General features: G+C 40.2%; 1 protein-coding gene across 1 annotated transcript in view; it reads right to left on the bottom strand.

The window, feature by feature from the left end:
• Window positions 1–1,207: 1,207 nt before the first annotated feature.
• The window catches only part of plxdc2 (plexin domain containing 2), a 241,142-nt gene continuing 220,538 nt past the window's right edge, over window positions 1,208–21,811 (bottom strand). Inside the window, exons 13-14 of the mRNA XM_008112452.3 lie at window positions 15,464–15,624; window positions 1,208–3,085 (exon numbers count right to left, since the gene is read on the bottom strand). Of these exons, the coding sequence (XP_008110659.1) occupies window positions 2,969–3,085; window positions 15,464–15,624 (278 nt within the window). The 3' untranslated portion in view covers window positions 1,208–2,968. The remainder of the gene's footprint in view (window positions 3,086–15,463; window positions 15,625–21,811) is intronic.

Below are 21,811 nucleotides of genomic sequence, written 5' to 3'. Positions count from 1 at the left end.
CTTAAAGTATACCCACTGAAACCAATGTGATCTCAATTGCCAACAAATTAATTTCTATGGAGGTCAATGGACATATTTTAAGAAAAACTAAGTCTGGATATGTTGGACTACAAATCCCATTCAACTCAGCCAGAACAGATTATTGTTGTTGGGCTCACAGTGCTGGGCTGCGGAAGGCATGTCCATTAGATCTTCAGCATGAAAAAGCTTTTAATACTCTTCTGTAATAAGGATGTAACTTATGTTATAGTTTTCAGCAGGTGTGGACCTCCCCTTAGGCAACATAGGATGCACACCAGACAATCAGAAGAAGTGGGCTATATTTGCTAGTAGGGGTCCTCTACCATTACTAACTTTCCAGAGATGATAAAAGAACTTTTTAGTTAAGCGTTTTGAGAAGTGTTCCTTGGAAGATGGCTTGTGCTGTTCATCATGGCCAATTCTGAAGATGTCTCTTGTTCACGCAGCACATGTGGTAACAATGGAAGTGGTGGCAATGCAAACAATGATGTTGTGTGCATTTGTATATGTGTACACATTTCTCTTCCCTATGAGGATGTAGGATTGACAGGTTGCCACACATGCTGGCAGCACAGAGTACTTCTATCTAGTAAGAATAGTAGATTTGGAAGACGCCACACTGGCCATCTAGCCCAACCCTCTGCCATGCAGGAAAAGCACAATCAAAGTGTCCTTGACAGATGGCCATTCAGTCTCTCCTTAAAAGCCTCCAAAGGAGCTTCCACCAGACTCCAAAGCAGTGAGTTTCTTTGTTGAACAGCTCTTACAGTCAGGAGGTTCTTCCTAATGTTCAGGTTGAATCCCCTTTCCTGTAATTTGAACTCATTGCTCTGAGTCCTAGTCTCCATGGCAGCAGAAAACAAGCCTGCTCCCACTTCCTTATCACATCCCTTCACATATTTATACATGGCTATTACGCCTCCTCTCAATCTTCTTTTCTGCAGGTTAAACATGCTCAGCTCTTAAAGCTACTCCTTATAAGAAAAAGCAAGATGTCCCTGCACATACTCAGTTCTGGGCTACTGCTAAGACTAGCAAAATCCACTTATATAAGGAAGGATGATTATTGGGGTTTTAACAGTTTCAGAATAATACCACTGACCTCAAGGACAGCTAAGCTCCTTCTTGTTGACTTGCAAACAAACAGCAAAACGGATTAAACAGCACAAAGAATGAATACAGGAAAAACGGTATTGTATTATTTACTGAAGGAAATAACAAGTAAAAATTATGTTGCTGTTGTTTAAAAAACCGATACCATACAAGTATTGACATGAAAATGTAAAGACATGTGTCATAAAGGTGGTACCTGAACAGATATCCGAAGAAACCGGAAACCTGAAGATGGTTTATTGAACCTTTCCACAATTCAAGTGCTTTTGTTCATGTGGTACGTGAAAAGTGATGAATGGCAAAGTTCACCATATAATGTCCATACAAAATTTGAGCAGATGTTTTAGGAGCTCAGTGTACATTTCCCCCTTTCCACCCAAAGGAGTATTTTACTGGAAGTTTCTAAAAAATAGCTCTCTTTCCCTAGACAGGAAAGGAAAGGGTTCTGTTGTTAAAAGAAACAGTGGATCCAAGAGGCAGGCAAAATGATGGCCTTGCATTGAAATGAACCACTTTCCCTAGACAGCATAAAATTTTACTTTAATATTAAGGATTATTTTACAACTCAGTGGAAATAGGCAGCAATGCAATCTATTTCCATTGTCTCGATGGCCAAAAAAAGCATTCTTAACATTCACAAGAGCCTGCCTTGTGTTAGCTATAACAAAAATATATTTTAATATATATATTTATTTATATTTATTTATTTATTTATTTATTTATTTATGCAATTACTATGTGCATTAAACAATATTTCTACATGAATCTGAAGGATTGCAACACTTGGACTGGAAGGTTGTTCTCAAGACTGGCATGGGTTAAGAATGGTAACACTTCCCATCTTGTTTCCTCCATTCCAATGGCTAGTTTTCTCTCGCACACAGCACCAGCCAGGCCTATTTACCATTTCTGTTTCAACAGGGCCATAAGCAATCTCTCTGAAACTAACAGCCAAATTCCTATGCACAATCCTTTAGAAGCAAATCCTACTGAGCTCAGCGGGGCATACTCCCAAGTAAATAATGCATAGCACTGAAGTTTTGGTCTGTCTTTTGTGAACATTGAAACTGAATATTAGTCCAATTTCACTATATATATTCCAATTTGACAGCCCAGTTTCACCATAGTGAAAAACCTTCTTGCTTTCAAGACAAAACGCTCCAATACTTTGTCAACTATAAACCTATAGTTGTGATTAGAAAAACAAACCCACTGTTCAAAGGATATAAGCCTAAAGAATACAAGAACTTTTTTGCTATTTCCAAATATATGTTGTGTCTATGGAATGGGGTGGAAATGGTATTATTTGTGGGAAATATAGAAAATTGCTAAGCTATGTTATCTGTGTCGGTCTGATATCACCAGCAGCATCGTCAACAAGGAACAGTGCTTCCAGGCATGAAAGGGCACTCATTTGTAACAGTTCCTTTTTTTATAAAAAAAAATCTCACATCACTGCTGTGCTGGATCAAATAAGGAAGCACTGTTCTGAACTAAAGCTTTCCATTCGTTTCCTGGATTACTCTACATCTCTTATACTTAAACCAAGAACATGGCAAATGTTTCCATCATTCTCATACTGTATTCAGAGGTACATGACTGAAATATTGTATACCAATCTGCTCTGAAAGAAGAAGAAAAAAACACCTCTCACTGAAAGGGTCACCAGGACTCCATATAGTTCTTTTATTCCCCTTGGAGGAAGTTTATCCAGAAATCGATTCTGCTTCTCTCACTTGGCTTGGGAGTTTTTGGTTTCCTTTTCTTGAATGAGAGGCATAGTAAATGTCTTAGTCTTCTGTAGGCCAGTTGCTTGTGAACTGCCTGAAAAACACTAGCATTGCTCAGATACGATGAAGCCTTCTTTCTCACCAACCGGTTCCACTTCAGCATATGCAGGGTGCCCAGATCCTCTCCGAAATTTCATGGCAGGCCATCTGCTTGGGCGACGCTAGAAGACCAGACACAAAACAAAGATGTCAGATTCTTGGAACAGCATTTTGACAAGAGTTCTTGTCAATCTTCATCCAATCTTCATCCAATATGGACAATAGTCCAACCAGCTGAAGATATGCAGTCAAAAAGTAACTTTGCCAAAGTGCCAAACTATGTAAAAAAGTTTTATTTCTTTAGAAGTATGAATAAAATGAGGTAAGCATACTGCAATAAAACAAAACTCTTAGTTTACATTAACAATCAAACAGAAAAAAGTGTATCAAGATGCCATGAGTAGGTATACTTTTTTTGGGAGGGGGCAGGAGTCAATGATATTTCCTAAATGTTCTGCTTTATGTTTACTTTTAGAAAGTAAAATGGAAGTTGCACTTAGCACTTGGGAGAAATAAATCACTAAGAACAGATAGCATACCAAAAGAGCCTTTTCAGATTACGGAGACAAAATTACTCTAGTTCTAAGTAAAATCTGTCAACAAAAATGGAAAGCAAAACAATGGTCGACAGACTGGAAATGCTCTAGCCCTAATGCCCAAGGAAGGGGGCACCAGGGATTGCAGTAACCATAGGACTGCATGCATGTCCAATGCAAGCAAAGTTAAGCTCAAATTTTACAACAGAGACTTTTACTATATATGGCGTGAGAAATGCCAAATGTCCAAGTTAGGTTCAAGAAAGGAATAGGTACTAGGGATCATGTTGGAAACATACATTGGATAATGGGGAGCCTACCAATTTCAGAAGAAATTCAGGTTGTGCTTTATAGATTCAGCTTCTGCTTTATATAGTAAAAAAATTTGATTGTGCAGATCATGACAAACTATGGATTGCTTTTATAGAAATGGATGTGCCATAATATCTGATGGTCCAGATTTACAACCTATACTCAGAACAAGAAGCTACAGTCATGATAGTATATGAAGAAACGTAATTGTTTCCATTTCAAAAGGTGGTAAAAAAAAGACTATATGTTATCATCCTTTAACTTTTAAGCTGAACATATCATATGCAAAAAAAATTAGACTCATAGGAAGGAGATGTAAAAATTGGAAAAAGGAACACCAACAATATAAGATATACAGATGTCACCATACTGTAGCAAAAAATAGCAGAGATTTGGAACAGTTAGTCTTGGAAGAAGTGAAAAGGAAGGTTTACATTTGAATATTAAGAAAACAAAAAATAATAACCACCCCTGATTTACATAATTTTAAAAGAGACAATGAAGGCATTGAAATAGTTCAACATTTTCAATAGCTTGGCTGAGTCATTAATCATAATGGAGACTGCTGTCAAGAAATCAGAAGACCAGGACTTGGAAGGACAGCCATGAAGGAAACAGACAAGATTCTGAAGTGTAAAGATATATCATGTGAAATTTAGGATTGTTCATAACTTCATATTGTTCATGATTCAATTTCTATGTATTGTTGTGAAAGTTGGACAAAGAAGAATGCTGATAGGAATAAAATCAACTCATTTGAAATGTGGTGCTAAAGAACAGTTCTACTGATGCCATATATTGCTAAAAAGACTAATAAATGATGGAGTATGAGATTATTAAAAATATGTCCATATGAATTAAGGAAAATTATTACAAAATGGTATGGAGGTGGTACCTAACTCCCATTAGATTAAATCAGATTGATAAAAAATACACAAATCAGTGCTGGAGAGGCTGTCAGGAAATAGGATCACATTTTCATATGTGGTGGTCATGTAAAATTATATTAAAAAAATTGGAAAATGATATTTAAAGAAATAAGAGCAATAATAAAAATAGAGATAGAGAATACACCTAAATCAGCATTATTACTTATGCATGATAATATCCTCTCACAAGAGGAGAAAGAACTGGTTTCTAATTTGATAACTGCAGCAAAATTGCTAATAGCAAAAAACTGGAAAGAAAAAAAGGAAACCCAATTAGAAAAATGGTACAGGGAAATTTGGAATATAGCTATTAATGATAAGCTGACTTGCAATATTAAAATTAAAAAGGGAATATCAAAACAAGCAGATTTTTGGAAATATATGGGGAAAATTTATTGAGTATATTTTTAATGAGGGAAAGGGGTATAAGCCAGCAACAGAGGCAATATAATTTTGGACTTGTGAAACAGTATGAGGTGGTTGGTTCTGGTGAAGGGGGCACAAAGTAAGAGTAAGGGAAGAGGGGGGAAAGGAATAATAATAATAATAATAATAATAATAATAATAATAATAATAATAATAATAATGGGACCCTGAAGAAGGAGATGGAAGGCCTGATCCTTGCAGCCCAGGAGCAAGCCATCAGAACAAATGCAATTAAGGCCAAGATCGAAAAATCAGCTGATGACCCAAAATTCAGACTGTGCAAGGAAACCGACGAAACCATTGATCACATCCTCAGCTGCTGTAAGAAAATTGCACAGACAGACTACAAACAGAGGCACAACTATGTGGCCCAAATGATTCATTGGAACTTATGCCTCAAGTACCACCTCCCAGCAGCAAAGAACTGGTGGGATCACAAACCTGCAAAAGTATTGGAAAATGAGCACGCAAAGATACTGTGGGACTTCCAAATCCAGACTGACAAAGTTCTGGAACACAACACCAGACATCACAGTTGTGGAAAAGAAAAAGGTTTGGATCATTGAGGTTACCATCCCAGGTGACAGTCGCATTGACAGAAAACAACAGGAAAAACTCAGCCGCTATCAGGACCTCAAGATTGAACTTCAAAGACTCTGGCAGAAACCAGTGCAGGTGGTCCTGGTGGTGATCGGCACATTGGGTGCCGTGCCAAAAGATCTCAGCCGGTATTTGGAAACAATAGACATTGACAAAATCACCATCTGCCAACTGTAAAAGGCCACCCTACTGGGTTCTGCACGCATAATCCGAAAATACATCACACAGTCCAAGACACTTGGGAAGTGTTTGACTTGTGATTTTGTGATATGAAATCCAGCATATCTATTTTGTTTGCTGTGTCATAATAAAATAATAATAATAATAATAATAATAAATAAAACACATATAAGTAGATAAAAAGGGTGTAGTGGAGAGATATGTAGTAAATCTGTAATTGAAAAGTTAAAAACTGATAAGAAATATGCTTAAAGATGTTCTTGATTTTTTTTACTGTCGGATTGTATACAATATATGTTTAAGATATTGTAAAATGAGGAAAGAATGTAAACTTATACATTTTGATTGATAAATTAACAAAAACATTTTTTACAAAAAGACTAATAAATGGATCCCAGAACAAATAAAATCTGTTCTAATAAAGACTAATAAATGGATCCCAGAACAAATAAAATCTGGGCCCGGGCTGTGGCGCAGGCGGGAGAGCAACCAGCTGCAATTAATTGCAATGAATCACTCTGACCAGGAGGTCATGAGTTCGAAGCCGCTCGGAGCCTATGTTTGTTTGTCTTTGTTCTATGTTAAAAGGCATTGAATGTTTGCCTATATGTGTAATGTGATCCGCCCTGAGTCCCCTTCGGGGTGAGAAGGGCGGAATATAAATGCTGTAAATAAATAAATAAATAAATACTCTCCATAGAGGATTACTAATCTGAGACTGTCATACTTTGGCAAAATCATGAGGAAGACATGACACACTAGAAAAGACACTAATGCCTTGTAAGGTAGAAGATAATAGGAAAGGAAGGGTGCATTACAGATAAGTAGACTCAATCAAGGAAGACACATTCCTGAATCTGGAAGACCTGAGAAGGGTTGTTGAAGATAAGGACACTTGGAGGTCTCTCATTCAATAAGTTGAAGTCGACTTGACTACATTTAATAATTATATGCACAACTACTCATTAAGAAGATAAAAATTCTTTAGCAGTTGTACACAAACAAGGTCTGGAAGTTATCTGTTATGCACATGCCACATGGAGATAAAGATGAGGGAACAAGTGATGAAGGAGAAGATTGGTTACAGCCCGACTGAACAGATGTGCTCACTGAGATATAATGAAGTTCACATATTGCACAAGCACAATAAAACAGGGATATTGGCATCTAAGAGCTGTTTTCCCCTGACTCTTGAAAACGCTGAAAAGCTTATTGGCACGCCTTATAAGGAGCTTATAAGGAGCTATATAAATTTTATATATGCCAATAATGCAGTACATTTCACCTATAATCAAATGTAGTCACAGTAGTTATGAGCAATGTGTATACTCTGTTAGTTTGCTGAAACTCTAAATAATCTCTACATATGCATTTCCTTCCCCGAGCTTGTTCTGCAATAAGATCACAATGTCTGCACTGTGGAGCATTTCAGGTACACGTTATTTCCCCTACCAATGTGCATAGGAAAGTTCCTGAAATAAATGCTGCATATTGAAAGAACTGTTAAGGCAGAAGCACAATGATTTATCACTGGAGGTTCTCCTATGTTAACATCTTTTAGGTCTAATTTGGAAAAACCATCTCTGAATATTCCTTGCCTAAGAAACACTATGAAATTGACAGGCACGTTGAGCATATACACATGCATGCTTTTTATTGTGTGCAGCAATAGAGAGATGTAAATTGTAAGGGGTCTCTGTCCAATTTATATGGCTTTGCTATGCTGCAATATTTATTAAAGTACAAGAAAATGATTATATTAGGATTGAGCCAAAAGACTGATGTTGTTTCAGTTTTTAATCTAACTGGTTCAGCTGATCTTTTTTTCACTCATGCCCTTTATTCATTTGCTGCTGCAGCTATAAAACATCTAGACACATCCCAGAAGGAACCAGTCGAACACTGTAGTGTTTGTCAAACAAAAGCACTGGCGAGGGGCCATCTACTGTTAGGATGATGGAACTTGGAAAAGGGGGCTTCTGTTTGAGAAAAGTATCTCACCATTCCTCCTGTTCTCATGGTACCAATTTTGTCTGACTGACTTGTGGGGCTGCTTTGGGGTAAGGAATGCAATAGACTCCCTGGGTGGCAAGGAAGGCAATTTTTCCAGAGCTTGGAGTCAAGTGGATTCCTGGCCACCAGGGTTGCCTCTCTTTAGGTGGAACTGGAAAGAGTTATGGTCTTCTCTCCACCGCCTCCACACATGCGAGTCACTTCCTGCTTTGTATAAAGGTTTGGTTGGCCACCAGAGGCGGTTCAACCACCAGGCCAACTAGGCAGTTGCCTGTGGCGCCATCTTGTTGGGGGCGCCATCGAGACACTTCTCTGCTCCCCAAAGCCCCGAACGCCTTCCTGGTGAGAACAAATATCTGGATTTCTCCTGTTTTCAGAGTGTTGTTTTTTATTTATTGTCCTGATTTTAGATTTTTTTTTAATACCACACTGCCCTATATCCCTGTTCAATGTTTGGTGCTAAATTCGCAAATATAGTAATTCCTATATTTTGTATTGAACTGCTTTTTCTGTTGATTTGTTGTAAAACATGATGTTTTGGTGCTTAATTTGTAAAATTTTAATGTAATTTGATGTTTAATAGGCTTTTCCTTAATCCCTCCTTATTATCCAACATTTTCACTTATCCAACTCTTTTATTTTCAGTAATTGGTTTAGGGGGCACCAAAATTCTGTTCGCCTACACTTGAAAATTACCTAGGGCCGGCTCTGTTGGCCACTGTGGGAACAGAACACTGGGAGAAACAGGCATCTGAAAAACTTTTGTGTGCGTGCAGAAATCATGCACATTGTATTGTTGCCATGACTATGTCTGGCTTGGGTCTTCTACCACGTCGCCTGAAAAAGGTATTTCTGTAAAAAAATCCCTTAAAGGAAAGAGAGTAAATATGCTGAACATGCAATAAATGTACCTTGAGTTAGATGAAGGATTTACACTCCTGATCATTCCATACTTTTAAATAATATTAACCAGTTAACCACAGCAGCCTTATTGGTATGGAGAACTATTACTGAGACCAGGTGAAGATCGGCTACTTGACCTCAGCAATCATTCACAGGAGTCTCGATTCTATAAAACCTGTCAGTTCACAACTTGCTGGAGGAGTGCATGACCTTTTCTCCTGGTTTTAAAAATTAGCATGAGTTAAATGAATAGATGAAATGTAATTTTAGGATTAAGTAGAGAAAGAGAGCTGGGATTATAAAATTTAAAATACAACTGCAGAAAAGATTGTTGGAAGTCACTTTTCTTTTCGTTATCAGTCTTAATTTTTATTCTATATTAAGGTATTTTAGGTTTATAGCTTATGTGGTAATCTTTTTTAAAAAATTAGTAGCTTTAGATAGTTTTGTGTCATGGAACCCAGTTACAGGGCTTTGGTAATTCAGCCCTGTAACTGGGAGTCATAACATAAACAATCCCAGAAGCACCTGGCAGAAGAAGATAAAATATGCCTGGGAACTTGGGACCGAAAGTATAAACAGTTATAATTGGTCTAGTGCGTGAAAAGGGTAGTAATGTGATATTGGAGGTGGGACTTGATGATGATATTTACGTGTGGTGTTACGTAGCATCAAAAGTTATAAAAATAGTTGTATGTAAACATTGAGTCATTCTTGACTTTTCCAAAGTCATGTGTTCTTCAATAAAGATTGGATTTGAGAGCAGTTATCTCTAATCTGCGTTCAGACTGATCCTTTGAAGTGAGCAGGACAATTAAGTCAAGAATCCAGTTCTCACCCTCCTGCAAATTTGCAGTGAAGTGATAATGAGCAGGGAAGGAGATCAAAGCCATGACGGAGCAAAGGGGCCTTCGCTGGGAGCTCGGCCGTTGGCAGAAGAGACATTGCAAGCCATAGCTTCCTCTACGGGGTACCCCAAGCCGGACGGCGTGACCCAGAGGATTCCCAGAGGGGGAAGAGGCGTTCCGGCGGCGGCAGAAACCAGTTGGGGATCTGGAGGAAGCATGCCGGAGACCGTGGCCCTGCGGCTATCCATCCTGGAAACTCATTTATCCAGGCTGTCGGATACCGTGGGGAGAATAGTGCCAATATTGGAAGAGAATCTCCAAAAAGAGCACATCCGACATGGCGCCGAGAGAGAGCCAAGCAAAGGAGGTGATTGGAGCCAGAGGGGACAGCGAGCTTCAACGCAGAGTCCCGCGGGGGCAAGGGACGAGGGAGACGAGGAATATTGGCAAGAGCTTGAGTTCCGGGACAGAATGGCGCGCGAAGTGGAGTGCCAGCAAGCTCTGGGAATTCTGAGGCCGCCAACCCCTACAGAGCTCCCAACCCCCCGAATGGGAGTCGGAGTAGAAAGACCACTGGGGCCAGGGATCGGGTCCAGTGGATTAGCAGACGAAGGCGGAGAGGAGCAGGAGATCCAGGAAGAGGAGGAGGATGTGCCGTACGACGAGGAAAGGCGAGATGCGGGGGCTACAGCGAGGCCAAGATGCGGATGGGGTGAAGGGCCGACAGCGGCGGCAGGATTTCGGGAGCCGCGCAGAATGACCACCGGAGTGGGGCGCGGCGTGTTCCAAGGGGCCATCCAAGGAAACCCGATGCAACCCTTCCCCATGCCTCCCAGACAGCATCAACGGGCCGCTGAATGGATGCCAAGAAGGGAAGATCTCAAGCTAGAATACGGAGGGGAATCAGATGAACTGAACTTTTTTCTAATTAGCATCAGGGGATACATGGAAGACAATGCACACACATTCCCCTCCGAAGCAAGCAGGGTTCGGGCCATCGGCAACACCCTAAAGAGAGGAGCGGCCAGCTGGTATGTGCAACTACATGCCAGACAGGACCCATGCCTGAGGTCAGTGCCCCGCTTCCTCGCCGCACTGGAAAACCGGTTCAGAGACCGGCTAGAGCAATTGAGAGCGCGAGACCAGCTTAAAGGAATAAAGCAGAGGGACAAAACGGTGCCCGAGTACGCAGAGGAATTCCTCCACCTCGCGGAAAGGGTGCCAGAGTGGTCCGAAGTAACCAAAGTGGAAATATTTAAAGAGGGACTACGCCCCGAGGTTTTCAGCTGGGCAGCGCACAGAGATGACCCCGAAACGCTACAGGGATGGATTCAACTAGCGGGGCGCGTTGAATCCACCCTGGCCCAAGTAAAGCGCTTCAGGAGCAGCGGCGGCCAGCAAAGACCGGTGGCGAGAGGTCGAGGAGAAACGAGGAAACAGGAAAGACCCGGAGGGAGACCGGGGATTCCCTCCCGAGGAGATGACAACAAACCTAAACCGGGATGCTTTGTATGTGGGAAGACGGGCCATCGAGCAGCAGAATGCTGGGCCCGGAAGGGGGAGCCGCCAAAACCCTCAAAGCCCAAGCCAGCAACCGGGAGGCGTGCGGAGGAGGAGGTGCAAGCCCCAGAATCTTCAGAAAAATTGGTGAGTCGGGACAAACGCATGATAGTAGTGCCAATCTACCTCTCGGGGCTAGAGAATCGGGCCACCTGCAAGGCATTTGTGGATTGTGGTTGTTCCAGAAATATTATAACTCCGGAATTAGCAGGAGCGTTGAAATGCCAGCAGATGGCGCTTGACTCCCCAATTGCGTTTTCGCAGCTAGACGGATCAGTTGCTACTGGGGAAGTATCTACAAAGGAAATACGGGAGATCCCATGTAAAATAGGCAAATGGGAAGGAAGAATATCCTTTGTGATAGCCCCTATTGCCACATACCACGTAATATTAGGGATACCATGGCTCGAACAGGCAAATCCTGAAGTAGATTGGAGAGGAAAGAGCCTAGCATTTAAAGAACAGCAGATGCAATGGGAGATAAGCAAGATTGCAGAAGAGGAGGACGAGGGAGATGAAGAAGGTGAAATAGACCCACAGCTATTACCACCTGAATACAGAGACTTTGTGGATGTGTTCAATCAGAAAGAGGCAAGTAAATTACCCCCCAAAAGGAATATAGAAGTAGAAATTGAAATAACCCCAGGAGCAAACCTACCAAAACCAAAAGTGTATCCCATGTCTGTGCAGGAAAAGGAGGAATTGAGGAAATACATTGATAAAAACCTGGCGCGAGGCTTCATTAAGCCATCCAATTCTCCTCTCGGGGCCCCAGTGTTATTCAGGAGAAAGAAAGATAACTCCCTAAGATTGTGCATTGATTATCGAAATTTAAATGCAATTACTAAGGACAATAAATACCCTATGCCCTTAGTAAAGGATTTAATTACCGTATTAAAGAAAGGGAGCATATTTACTAAACTTGATTTAATTGAAGCATATCATAAATTAAGGATCAAACCGGAGGATACTTGGAAAACTGCATTTTCCTGCGCATTCGGCCATTTTGAATATAAAATTTTGCCTTTCGGATTAAAAAATGGAGGCAGCTGCTTTATGCAGCTTATAAATGAAATACTGCACCCATTGTTGTACAGAGGGGTATTCATATTTCTTGATGATATCTTGATTGTGACTGAAGATAAGGAAAAGCACGTGAAATTGGTCCGGGAAGTTTTGCAGAGACTAAGAGAAGCAAAGCTGTACGCAAAACTGTCCAAATGTGAATTTAATAAAACTCAAATTGACTTTCTGGGGTACCGGATATCTCCAGAAGGGTTAGCTATGGATCCAGCTAAAGTATCAGATGTAAAGGAATGGGGAGTGCCTCAAACAAGGAGGCAATTGCAATCATTTCTGGGGTTTGCAAATTTTTACAGATCCTTCATAAAAGGCTTCGCGCAAATAACTGCACCCCTTACTGAACTTTTAAAAACAAAAGGGAAAGGAGAGACAGCAAAAGTAAAAGCTCCTGGCGCCAAACTAAGTTGGACGCCAGAATGCCAAAAGGCATTTGAAACCCTAAAAGAATGCTTCACAGAAGGACCCATTCTAAAACACCCCGATATCAGGAGCCCTTTCATAATCCATTGCGATGCATCAGACTGTGCGTATGGGGCAGTACTATTGCAAAAGGATCAAAATGGGAACTTAAAACCCTGTGGATATTTGTCCCGGAAGTTCAGCGAAACTGAAAAATGTTGGCCGATATGGGAAAAAGAGGCACTAGCCATATTAAAAGCCTTAGAATGCTGGCGGCACTTTCTCGAAGGAAGCGGAATCCCATTTGAAATTTGGTCTGACCATAAGAACCTCCAGTATTTAAAGTCTCCTCGAAAATTGTCCCCCAAACAGATTAGATGGGCACAATACTTCAGCAGGTTCGATTTCCAATTAAAGTTTTTTCAAGGGAAGCAGAATGTCTTGGCAGATGCCCTTTCACGCATGCCTCAACACGAAGGAATAACCACAGCAAAAGAGGGAACAATATTCTCTGATAAACAATGGGGCTTAGCTGTCAGGACAAGAGCACAAACCCAAAAAGAGAACACTGCTATGGTTGAATTCGGCGGGGAAGATAATTGGGGAAACGAACTGAAACAGTCTTATGAAGGAGACCAGTGGATTGCATCCAATGCAGAACAGGGGGAGCAGAAGGGGGGATTTTGGTTTGTGAACAAGAAACTGTATATCCCAGCAACATTAAGGATCAAGATTTTGAATCGTTTTCACAATAACCAGAGCGCTGGTCATACAGGAATTACAAAAACAACAAAAGCAATAGCAAAACATTGCTGGTGGCCAGGGATGAGGAAGGACATAAAGAACCATGTGGTTCAATGTGATGATTGTGCCAGAAATAAATCGAGAGGAGGGAAACCAATGGGATTATTACAAACAGTAGCAGAACCTACCAGACCTTGGGAATGTGTAGCTATGGACTTTGTGGGGGAACTACCGGTTAGCAAAGGACATCGTTATATTTGGACAGTATTAGACCTGTTTTCTAAACAGGCCCACTTTATAGCACTGCCGAAACTACCATCAGCCGAGAAACTAGCTGAATTGTACATAAACCACATTTACAAACTGCATGGATGTCCCAGTAGAGTGGTCAGTGACAGAGGAGTACAATTCACAGCAAAATTTTGGGAAAAATTCTTGGAAATGCTAGGAGCAGAAAGGAGTTTAAGTTCTGCTTTTCACCCCATGACAAATGGGGCGGTAGAACGCACTCAGCAGACACTTGGGCAGTTCCTTCGAATGTACTCTAACATGAGGCAAAATGACTGGTCTCGGTGGTTGGCTTTTGCAGAACTAGCTTTTAATTCGACTATACATTCAGCAACAAACAAAACCCCCTTTGAAGTAGTTTACGGGTATGAAATACAGCCTCTGCCCCAGCTGCCAAGATGGACAGAGAATGAGGGAACAGAGGCGGGGAAATGGAAAACGCAAATGATGGAATGCTGGAGTCAAGTGACTGCATCCTTAAAGGAAGCACATAAAAAGTATAAAGTGTTCGCAGATAGAAAGAGGGTGGAAGGTGATAAATTGGAGAAAGGAGATTTAGTGTGGTTAAGTACCCAAAACATCAAACTGGGGCTACCTTCGAAAAAATTGGGCCCCAAATATATTGGACCATTTAGAATACAGGGTGTTATCAACGAAGTGACTTTCCAGTTGGCATTGCCAAAAAGTTTAGGGAAAATTCACCCTGTATTCCATCGTAGCTTACTGAAAAAATATCTGGGTACTTTGGACAAAATGGACACATAGAATTATTGTTTTGTTTCAGATTTGTGATGAAGGAAGAACCGAAGAGGAGGACGAAGAAAAGGAGGGCACCATGTCATGGAACCCAGTTACAGGGCTTTGGTAATTCAGCCCTGTAACTGGGAGTCATAACATAAACAATCCCAGAAGCACCTGGCAGAAGAAGATAAAATATGCCTGGGAACTTGGGACCGAAAGTATAAACAGTTATAATTGGTCTAGTGTGTGAAAAGGGTAGTAATGTGATATTGGAGGTGGGACTTGATGATGATATTTACGTGTGGTGTTACGTAGCATCAAAAGTTATAAAAATAGTTGTATGTAAACATTGAGTCATTCTTGACTTCTCCAAAGTCATGTGTTCTTCAATAAAGATTGGATTTGAGAGCAGTTATCTCTAATCTGCGTTCAGACTGATCCTTTGAAGTGTGTTGTAAAAGTTGGCGGTTCGAATCCGGGGAGTGGGGTGAGCTCATGCTGTTAGCCCCAGCTTCTGCCAACCTAGCAGTTCGAAAACATGCAAATGTGAGATCAATAGGTACCACTCCAGCAGGAAGGTAATGGCACTCCATGCAGTCATGCCGGCCACATGGCCTTGGAGGCGTCTACGGACAATGCTAGCTCTTTGGCTTAGAAATGGAGATGAGCACCAACCCCCGGAGTCGGACAAAACTAGACTTAATGTCAGGGAAAAGCCTTTACCTTTACCTAAAAAAAAGCAATGTCTTTTCATGGGCTTGAAACACAACTTTTCCCCGTCAACCCAAAGGCAAAGATTGTAAATGAAATCACAGCAACAACAACATAACAAAAGAAGACAAATGCCAGTACTTAAAAGGAAATGCCAGTTCTTCGGAGGACTCTTATAGGAAATAGGGCAGCCCCTGGCCAGGAAAAAAGCGCCCATTATAGCTTACCTCAATGAAGAAGAGGCTGGCTGCTGATGTTGGGTGGTGGTACATGTAAACTGTCACAAGTATTGCTGCTGCTACAACTAGGACTAGTATGAATATGCCAACAATCAAGCCAGTGTGAAGAGTTCCACCTTTTTTCTCTTCTGCACTGTCATCTGTTGAGGCTGCAAGAAAAATGTATACGCTCAGCTGAGCAAGATTTCATTTTACTTTCACACTTTTCTGCACATGCAACATGTTAGGTGCCAAGGCACATGTAATTCTGAAGAAAAGCATATTTCCTGATTATTTTATTATTTCTGTCTCAACTATATTAATATCCACCTTTAAAAATGTAACTTAGGCATTTTAACATTTCCAAATTAGACCATGTAGGAACTGACTTTTTGTTTTCTCACTAATGCATTCACACTTTCCTACAAATTTGCATTAATTGAATTCTATTTCGAAAGCTGTAGGCCATTATTGTGTCTCATAGCCTTCAGGTTAAGAGCTGTCCCAAATCCTTCAGAACAAGAGTCAATTAAATCTGGGAAACATGGAGCATCATTTTCTAAAGTTCTTTGCTATTGCAGAGCAGATGCATATTAAATAGCTCTCAAATATTTTGATCTGATGAGAGCTTAAGTACCTTATAAAAATATTGCTGAAAGCTATCATTTTGTTAAGCTTCACAGCAATGTGGTCTGCATAGTAACACACACTTGCAAAGGAGAAAGGGTCAAAGCGGAGCAAGCATGTCCTAAAGCAAATCTATTTCTGCTGAAACTACCCCATAAAACCCTGATTTATACTGCTGTCATTTAGTTTAGTACATTTTAGTTAGTTCATCAGCATCAGGCTACAGATGGCTAAGGACAATTTTAGACTTGGACAGTCTATGCAACTGGAATAATTTCCAGCTGGAAAAAGATAGTTAAAAATTAAGAGTGGATTGTCAGCCTGTTATGACATAATTAAAAACTCTGCATGGGTGGTTCAATCAAACTGTCATAGAACAGAAGAGATGAAGAATGAACAGCAAGTTGAAGTTCTGAATAAATATAATTCAGCTGTAGCTTCCACTCTTGAAACTAAGACCCAAAAGGATCTTATCAAAAGGAAATGGGAAAGTTTGGTTGGATGTAATATCATCTGGTAACTCTTCCAAACAAATAAAGTGCTAATAGAATGGTGGGCTAGGTTACATTTATTAGGGTCAATATGAAATATGATGGAGGAGCAATAGAAACAACAAGAGACAATTGCCTGATGAGGATGACCAGCTTGTGAGCTGTGTGAAAACATTGAGATGCTTCTAAAATGAGAGGTTGGGAAACAAGATGCCACAAAATGCAGGTGTATTTCAGAGATTTTGTGGACTGATGGAAACAAAGTCTGCTTTTCATTGTCCCCAGGGAAACTTGGTTGGGGAATGGACAAAATGGCCCACACACAATTCTTCACGAACACCAAAAATCCCTGAATATCATCAATATGATGAATATAATAGGGATGTTTAGCTGTCTGTGTTAGGATTTCTGTTTTTCTAAGCTCTGCAGAATATGATTGAAGACTGTTTTGTTAACCTGTACCTACTTCTAAGTAACACCTGAAGGAAAGTGTCTTCACATACAAGATTGTTGTTGCCATCTGCCTTCAAGTCATTTCCAGGTTATGGTGACTATCATGAAGTTTTCTTGGCAATGTTTGTTCAGAGGAGAATTGCATTTACCTTTATCTGAGAGAGTATGACCTGCTCAAGGGCACCTAATCACTTTCCATGGCCAAGCAGGGATTTGAACCCTGATCTCCAGAGTCATAATTGAACACACAAACATCTACACCAACTAGCTCTCAACATGTGTAAGATTCCCATTTGCTTATTGAAGATTGCTTACTTGGAATGTGTGTATAGAATTGTGATCTCCTATGGAAGAGGGAAGGAGCCCCAGGTGGTGCAGTGTGTTAAAGCGCTGAGCTGCTGAACTTGCAGACTGAAAGGTCGCAGGTTCAACTCCGGGGAGCGGAGTGAGCGTCCACTGTTAGCTCCAGCTTCTGCCAACCTAGCAGTTCGAAAATATGCAAATGTGAGTAGATCGATAGGTACCATCCCAGCGGGAAGGTAACAGCGCTCCATGCAGTCATGCGGGCCACATGACCTTGGAGGTGTTTACGGACAATGCCGGCTCTTCGGCTTAGAAATGGAGTTGAGCACCAGCCCCCAGAGTCAGACACAATTGGACTTAACGTTAGGGGAAACCTTTACCTTTACATTACCCTATGGAAGAGGGAGGCAAAATCTCTGCAGTCAGAGATAGGAAAAGGCACAAATTGCTCAGTAATGTCCTACTAAGTTACTAAATTGTAGATGATATTAGCTGACTTCCTAAATTTTTGGGAGTTGATGTCAAACTGTCCAGGATTCCTGGGAGTTAACATGCCCCCTACTTAGGTTTAATGGTTAAGGTTTGGGTTCTTTTGACTGTTAATGAAAAGACAAATACATTTTCCATGAGTTCAAAATTGTCCAGAAAGCACTGCATTGCCCCTCCTAGTACACAAATATGTGTGAATTAAACAACTTCATAGTAGAAGGAAGGCAGGCAAACGTACCATGTGTATGCAGTCTACAAACCAATTACAAGATGATTGCAGAGTTAGTCTAATTAGGATACGTACTTCAGATAATTTGCTTCTGATTCAGAATGATTACATATCTCCTGTTGTGAATTTGCTAGCAGTAGCTAAAAAAGTAGCTGCTCCGTAAGAAAAACACCTTCAGTCTGCTAATAACAAACTGATAACAAAGTCCCCAAAGACCTTCCTAGTTAAGACTGAAACTGTGGCTAGATAAGCACTTCAGGTAAGACAAAAAAATTTCTTTCCTTAGACCTCCAAAGATACAGATGTTTTGATACAGAAACAGAGTTTGAGAAAGTTTCTTTTTTAGACTAAAATCCTTTGAATCTTCCACTAGGCACAGCCACTCTCTTAGAAGCAATAATCCCATTAATATTTGAAAGAATGCCAAGTTTGTTTTCTGTTGCTCCAGAAACTAGGACCTGTAGCAATGGATTCACATAAATATTAGGAAGAACTTTCTAGTGGTAAGAGCTGTTTGACAGTGGAATATACTGCCTTGAAGTGTGGTGGAGTCTCCTCCTTTGGAGGTTTTTAAATAGAAGCCGAACGTCTGTCAGGAATGCTTTGATTGTGTATTCCTGCATGGTAGGGGGGTTGGACTGGATGGCCCTGGTGGTCTCTTCCAACTAGCTCTTCTTCAATGTAAAATCTCAATATGTAGATATGCATCAGTAATGTTATATGGATATCATTAGTATTTTAGTCTACCAGTAAGATCAGGCTATCCCCCAAACATGTTTTGCTATGAACAATTAAAATTATAATCCTCAATGTTATGATTCGAATAGCATTCTCACTGTATTCAAAAGAAGCGCTGCAGAAATAGATCATCTGTGAAATACATCATAACCCCTTTTGACATTACAGTTTCCAGAAGGAAAAACTGATTTTGTTATTTGGCCTAGACATGCTGCTTATGAGTATAACACATAATTTCTATAGGAGCTCTGCATTTTCTCCAGCGTGCAAGTTATTCAGATATAACAAAAGTATAATCTCTCTCCCGCAGGCATTGTCCAGTCCTCTGCTTTTCAAAGCAAATCAAGAGATAAAAAATAAAATAAATATGGTGGCATTTGGAATCTTTGCAGAAATGAAGCAGCAGTCCTATCACTCAAGATATGAATAATCTAGTTTGTGTATTTTATACATCATACTGCACACTTTCTGCAGTATAATGTATAAAATGCTTTGTGATAGGGGTGAAAATAAGGAGCCTTGATTAATTCCAGACATTTTACACCAATACTCTTTTGAGCACATTCACCAACCCTATGAAACAAACTGAAGGCAATTTATCAATGTGACTAGATTAAATTTCCTCAAAGTAAAGATTATTAATCTGGGAGGCTGGTTACCCAGGATGAATGACTTCAGCAGTTTCTCTTCTGGCAGAGAATTTAAACAAGCCTTTTGTTAAATGGACAGAGAGCGGTTTAAACACCCAACTCATCATTTCCTGAAACCCACAGAAGCACTTTCCAGAGAACCTTGTAACAAAAAGGGACTGAAATATCACCATGCAGAAACAGTAGACCTTTTAAAGTAAACAATTCATTGATACAATATATGTATATATGGTATTTTTAAACATACACCTGTATCAGCCTGACTGACCATATTGGTCATGATCATCTCAAAATATTTTTCTGCCTGAAGCAGATAAAGAAAGAACTTTGCTATTCACTTTAAGTTATGTCAAATATTTTACTGCCTTGTCACGACCCCCAAAAACTGCTACTTGAGACAATCATTTCTCTTTTCCTCATGTGTGGGGCTGAAAAACTCTTCTGACACGTCTGTTTTGAGAAAATGAAAGGCGCTTTTTTGGGCACATCTACACTGACCACTTAAGTCAGTGTCAAACCAGTATTGAAGAAAGTTGTTTCACTGTGAAGATGATTACATAGGAAATCCTGTTACCCATTTGAGGTTGAATGGTGATTACACAAAGCGGAGAGCACTGATGTGCATGAAAGGCTTCTCTTTCACAAGTTTTCGTGGAAGTTGTTTGTCTAGCCGCCAGTCTGAAGCTGGTTTTGAATTACATTAAATAGTCAGTGTCAATGGGGTCCCCGTAAAACAGGATAGTCCTGTAATACTTATTCTATCTTTGGAGAATGTGTGAACTGAATACGGATTGCATAGTCATCAATAGATCCAGTGCCATGATGGTTTCCTTCCTCCTTGTTCTCAAATTTGTAGGTTCGTTTCCTCTCTCCTGTATAGAGATTGCCAAACACTAAAGGATGTCTGCTAAGATCAGTGCATAGAAAGGATAATTTGTGGGCAATGACTCCTCAGTCATCATGGCTGCAGGCTAAAAATGATTTTAAAAACTATAGTCCAAACAAGCTGATTGGGACAATATGGGTGTACTATATACAGAGACAGCATGGAAGTACTACGGTCAACTAAAGGCAAAGGTGCTAGTGTTATAATTGTCTTCTGGTTTCTTGTGTAGAACTTGGAAAAGCCACTTTGAATTTCCTTGTGGCGAGGAAAGGTGGAGTATAAATAAACATAATAATAATAAACATAATAATAATAGGAAAGGTTTGGGACTTTTTAGCTTACAATTCCCAGAAGTCACAGAAGGTCAGTGGCTATGTTGACTTGGGCAGGTGGGTGCTGAAGCTGTAAAAGAAACTCTTCAGCTTTGATTAAGGGCATGTAGGTATGGTGTAGAGCACCCTCCCTACCTAGTGCCCTGAAAATGTTGGGATCCAACTCCTCTAATCTCAAACGTATTACCATGATGGCTTTAACTTGGAAATCAGATGGAGATTAACAAGTTGGTGAAGGGTGATTCAGAAATTTATCTGCCTGCTGGATTCATCATTCATCTTTACACTTGCAACACATATTCAGTGATCACATTCAATTCATAGAGGTTATGTGTTGCGTCAGTATACTGTAAAGAAACTATGATTTCTAAATATCTTTGCACAGTTTATCAGCTGAACTACTATACTAACCATCCAATGACTTTATAAAATGCTGTAATCATTATGAATAATATTCAACATGGTACAAACTAAATGCATGAGGGTACAATAGACCTTACACTTCCACTCGCGTAATTCTAACCCAAACATCTCCAGAAAGTGGAGTAATTTATCAAAGAATATGGACTGTCTCTCACAGGGATGCAAATGGAACAGGATGTGCCAAAATCAATAACTTTACAAGTGGCACAAGACTTCCCTACCCAGCAGTTTCCTCTCTCGTGGCAACCGCATAAGACATTGGTTCAGAATTTTCAGTGAGTAGAGGCCTTGGGTAATACAGAAAATTGCAGAAGAGGGGGCTATTGGAATCTAAGATTCCAATCGTTTTCTCTGGCTGTTCCCTTTAAGATTGATGAACTATGTAACTGGAATGGCATGCTCAACACAGGTCAATCCACAGTAAGGCTTACTAGTAGATATCTAATGCAAAAGTTTGCTGATCTGTTGATTTGCTTCTTGCAAACTTGATGAAACAGGTTTACTGAATTGCTGGTTTGTGAATCATCATGTTATAAGTGTTAATCTTCTTGTATGCATGTGATTTCTAGTTCAAACAGGACAGATGGCTGGATGGAATAGGGATACTGGCAACTAGCTTTGCCGTATCAACTATATCCACTATGGTGCTCTTCTGTGCAACTTCACTTTTGCAGAAATAAAATTAATTTGGGCATGGCTTCATAGAACACAATAAATCAACCATAAGAAGGGATAG

This window comes from Anolis carolinensis, chromosome 6 (assembly GCF_035594765.1).
Source record: "Anolis carolinensis isolate JA03-04 chromosome 6, rAnoCar3.1.pri, whole genome shotgun sequence".
NCBI classification, from domain to species: Eukaryota; Metazoa; Chordata; class Lepidosauria; order Squamata; family Dactyloidae; genus Anolis; species Anolis carolinensis.
The sequence above is the reverse complement of the archived record's forward strand: the minus strand, read 5'-3'. Positions and strand labels throughout refer to the sequence as shown.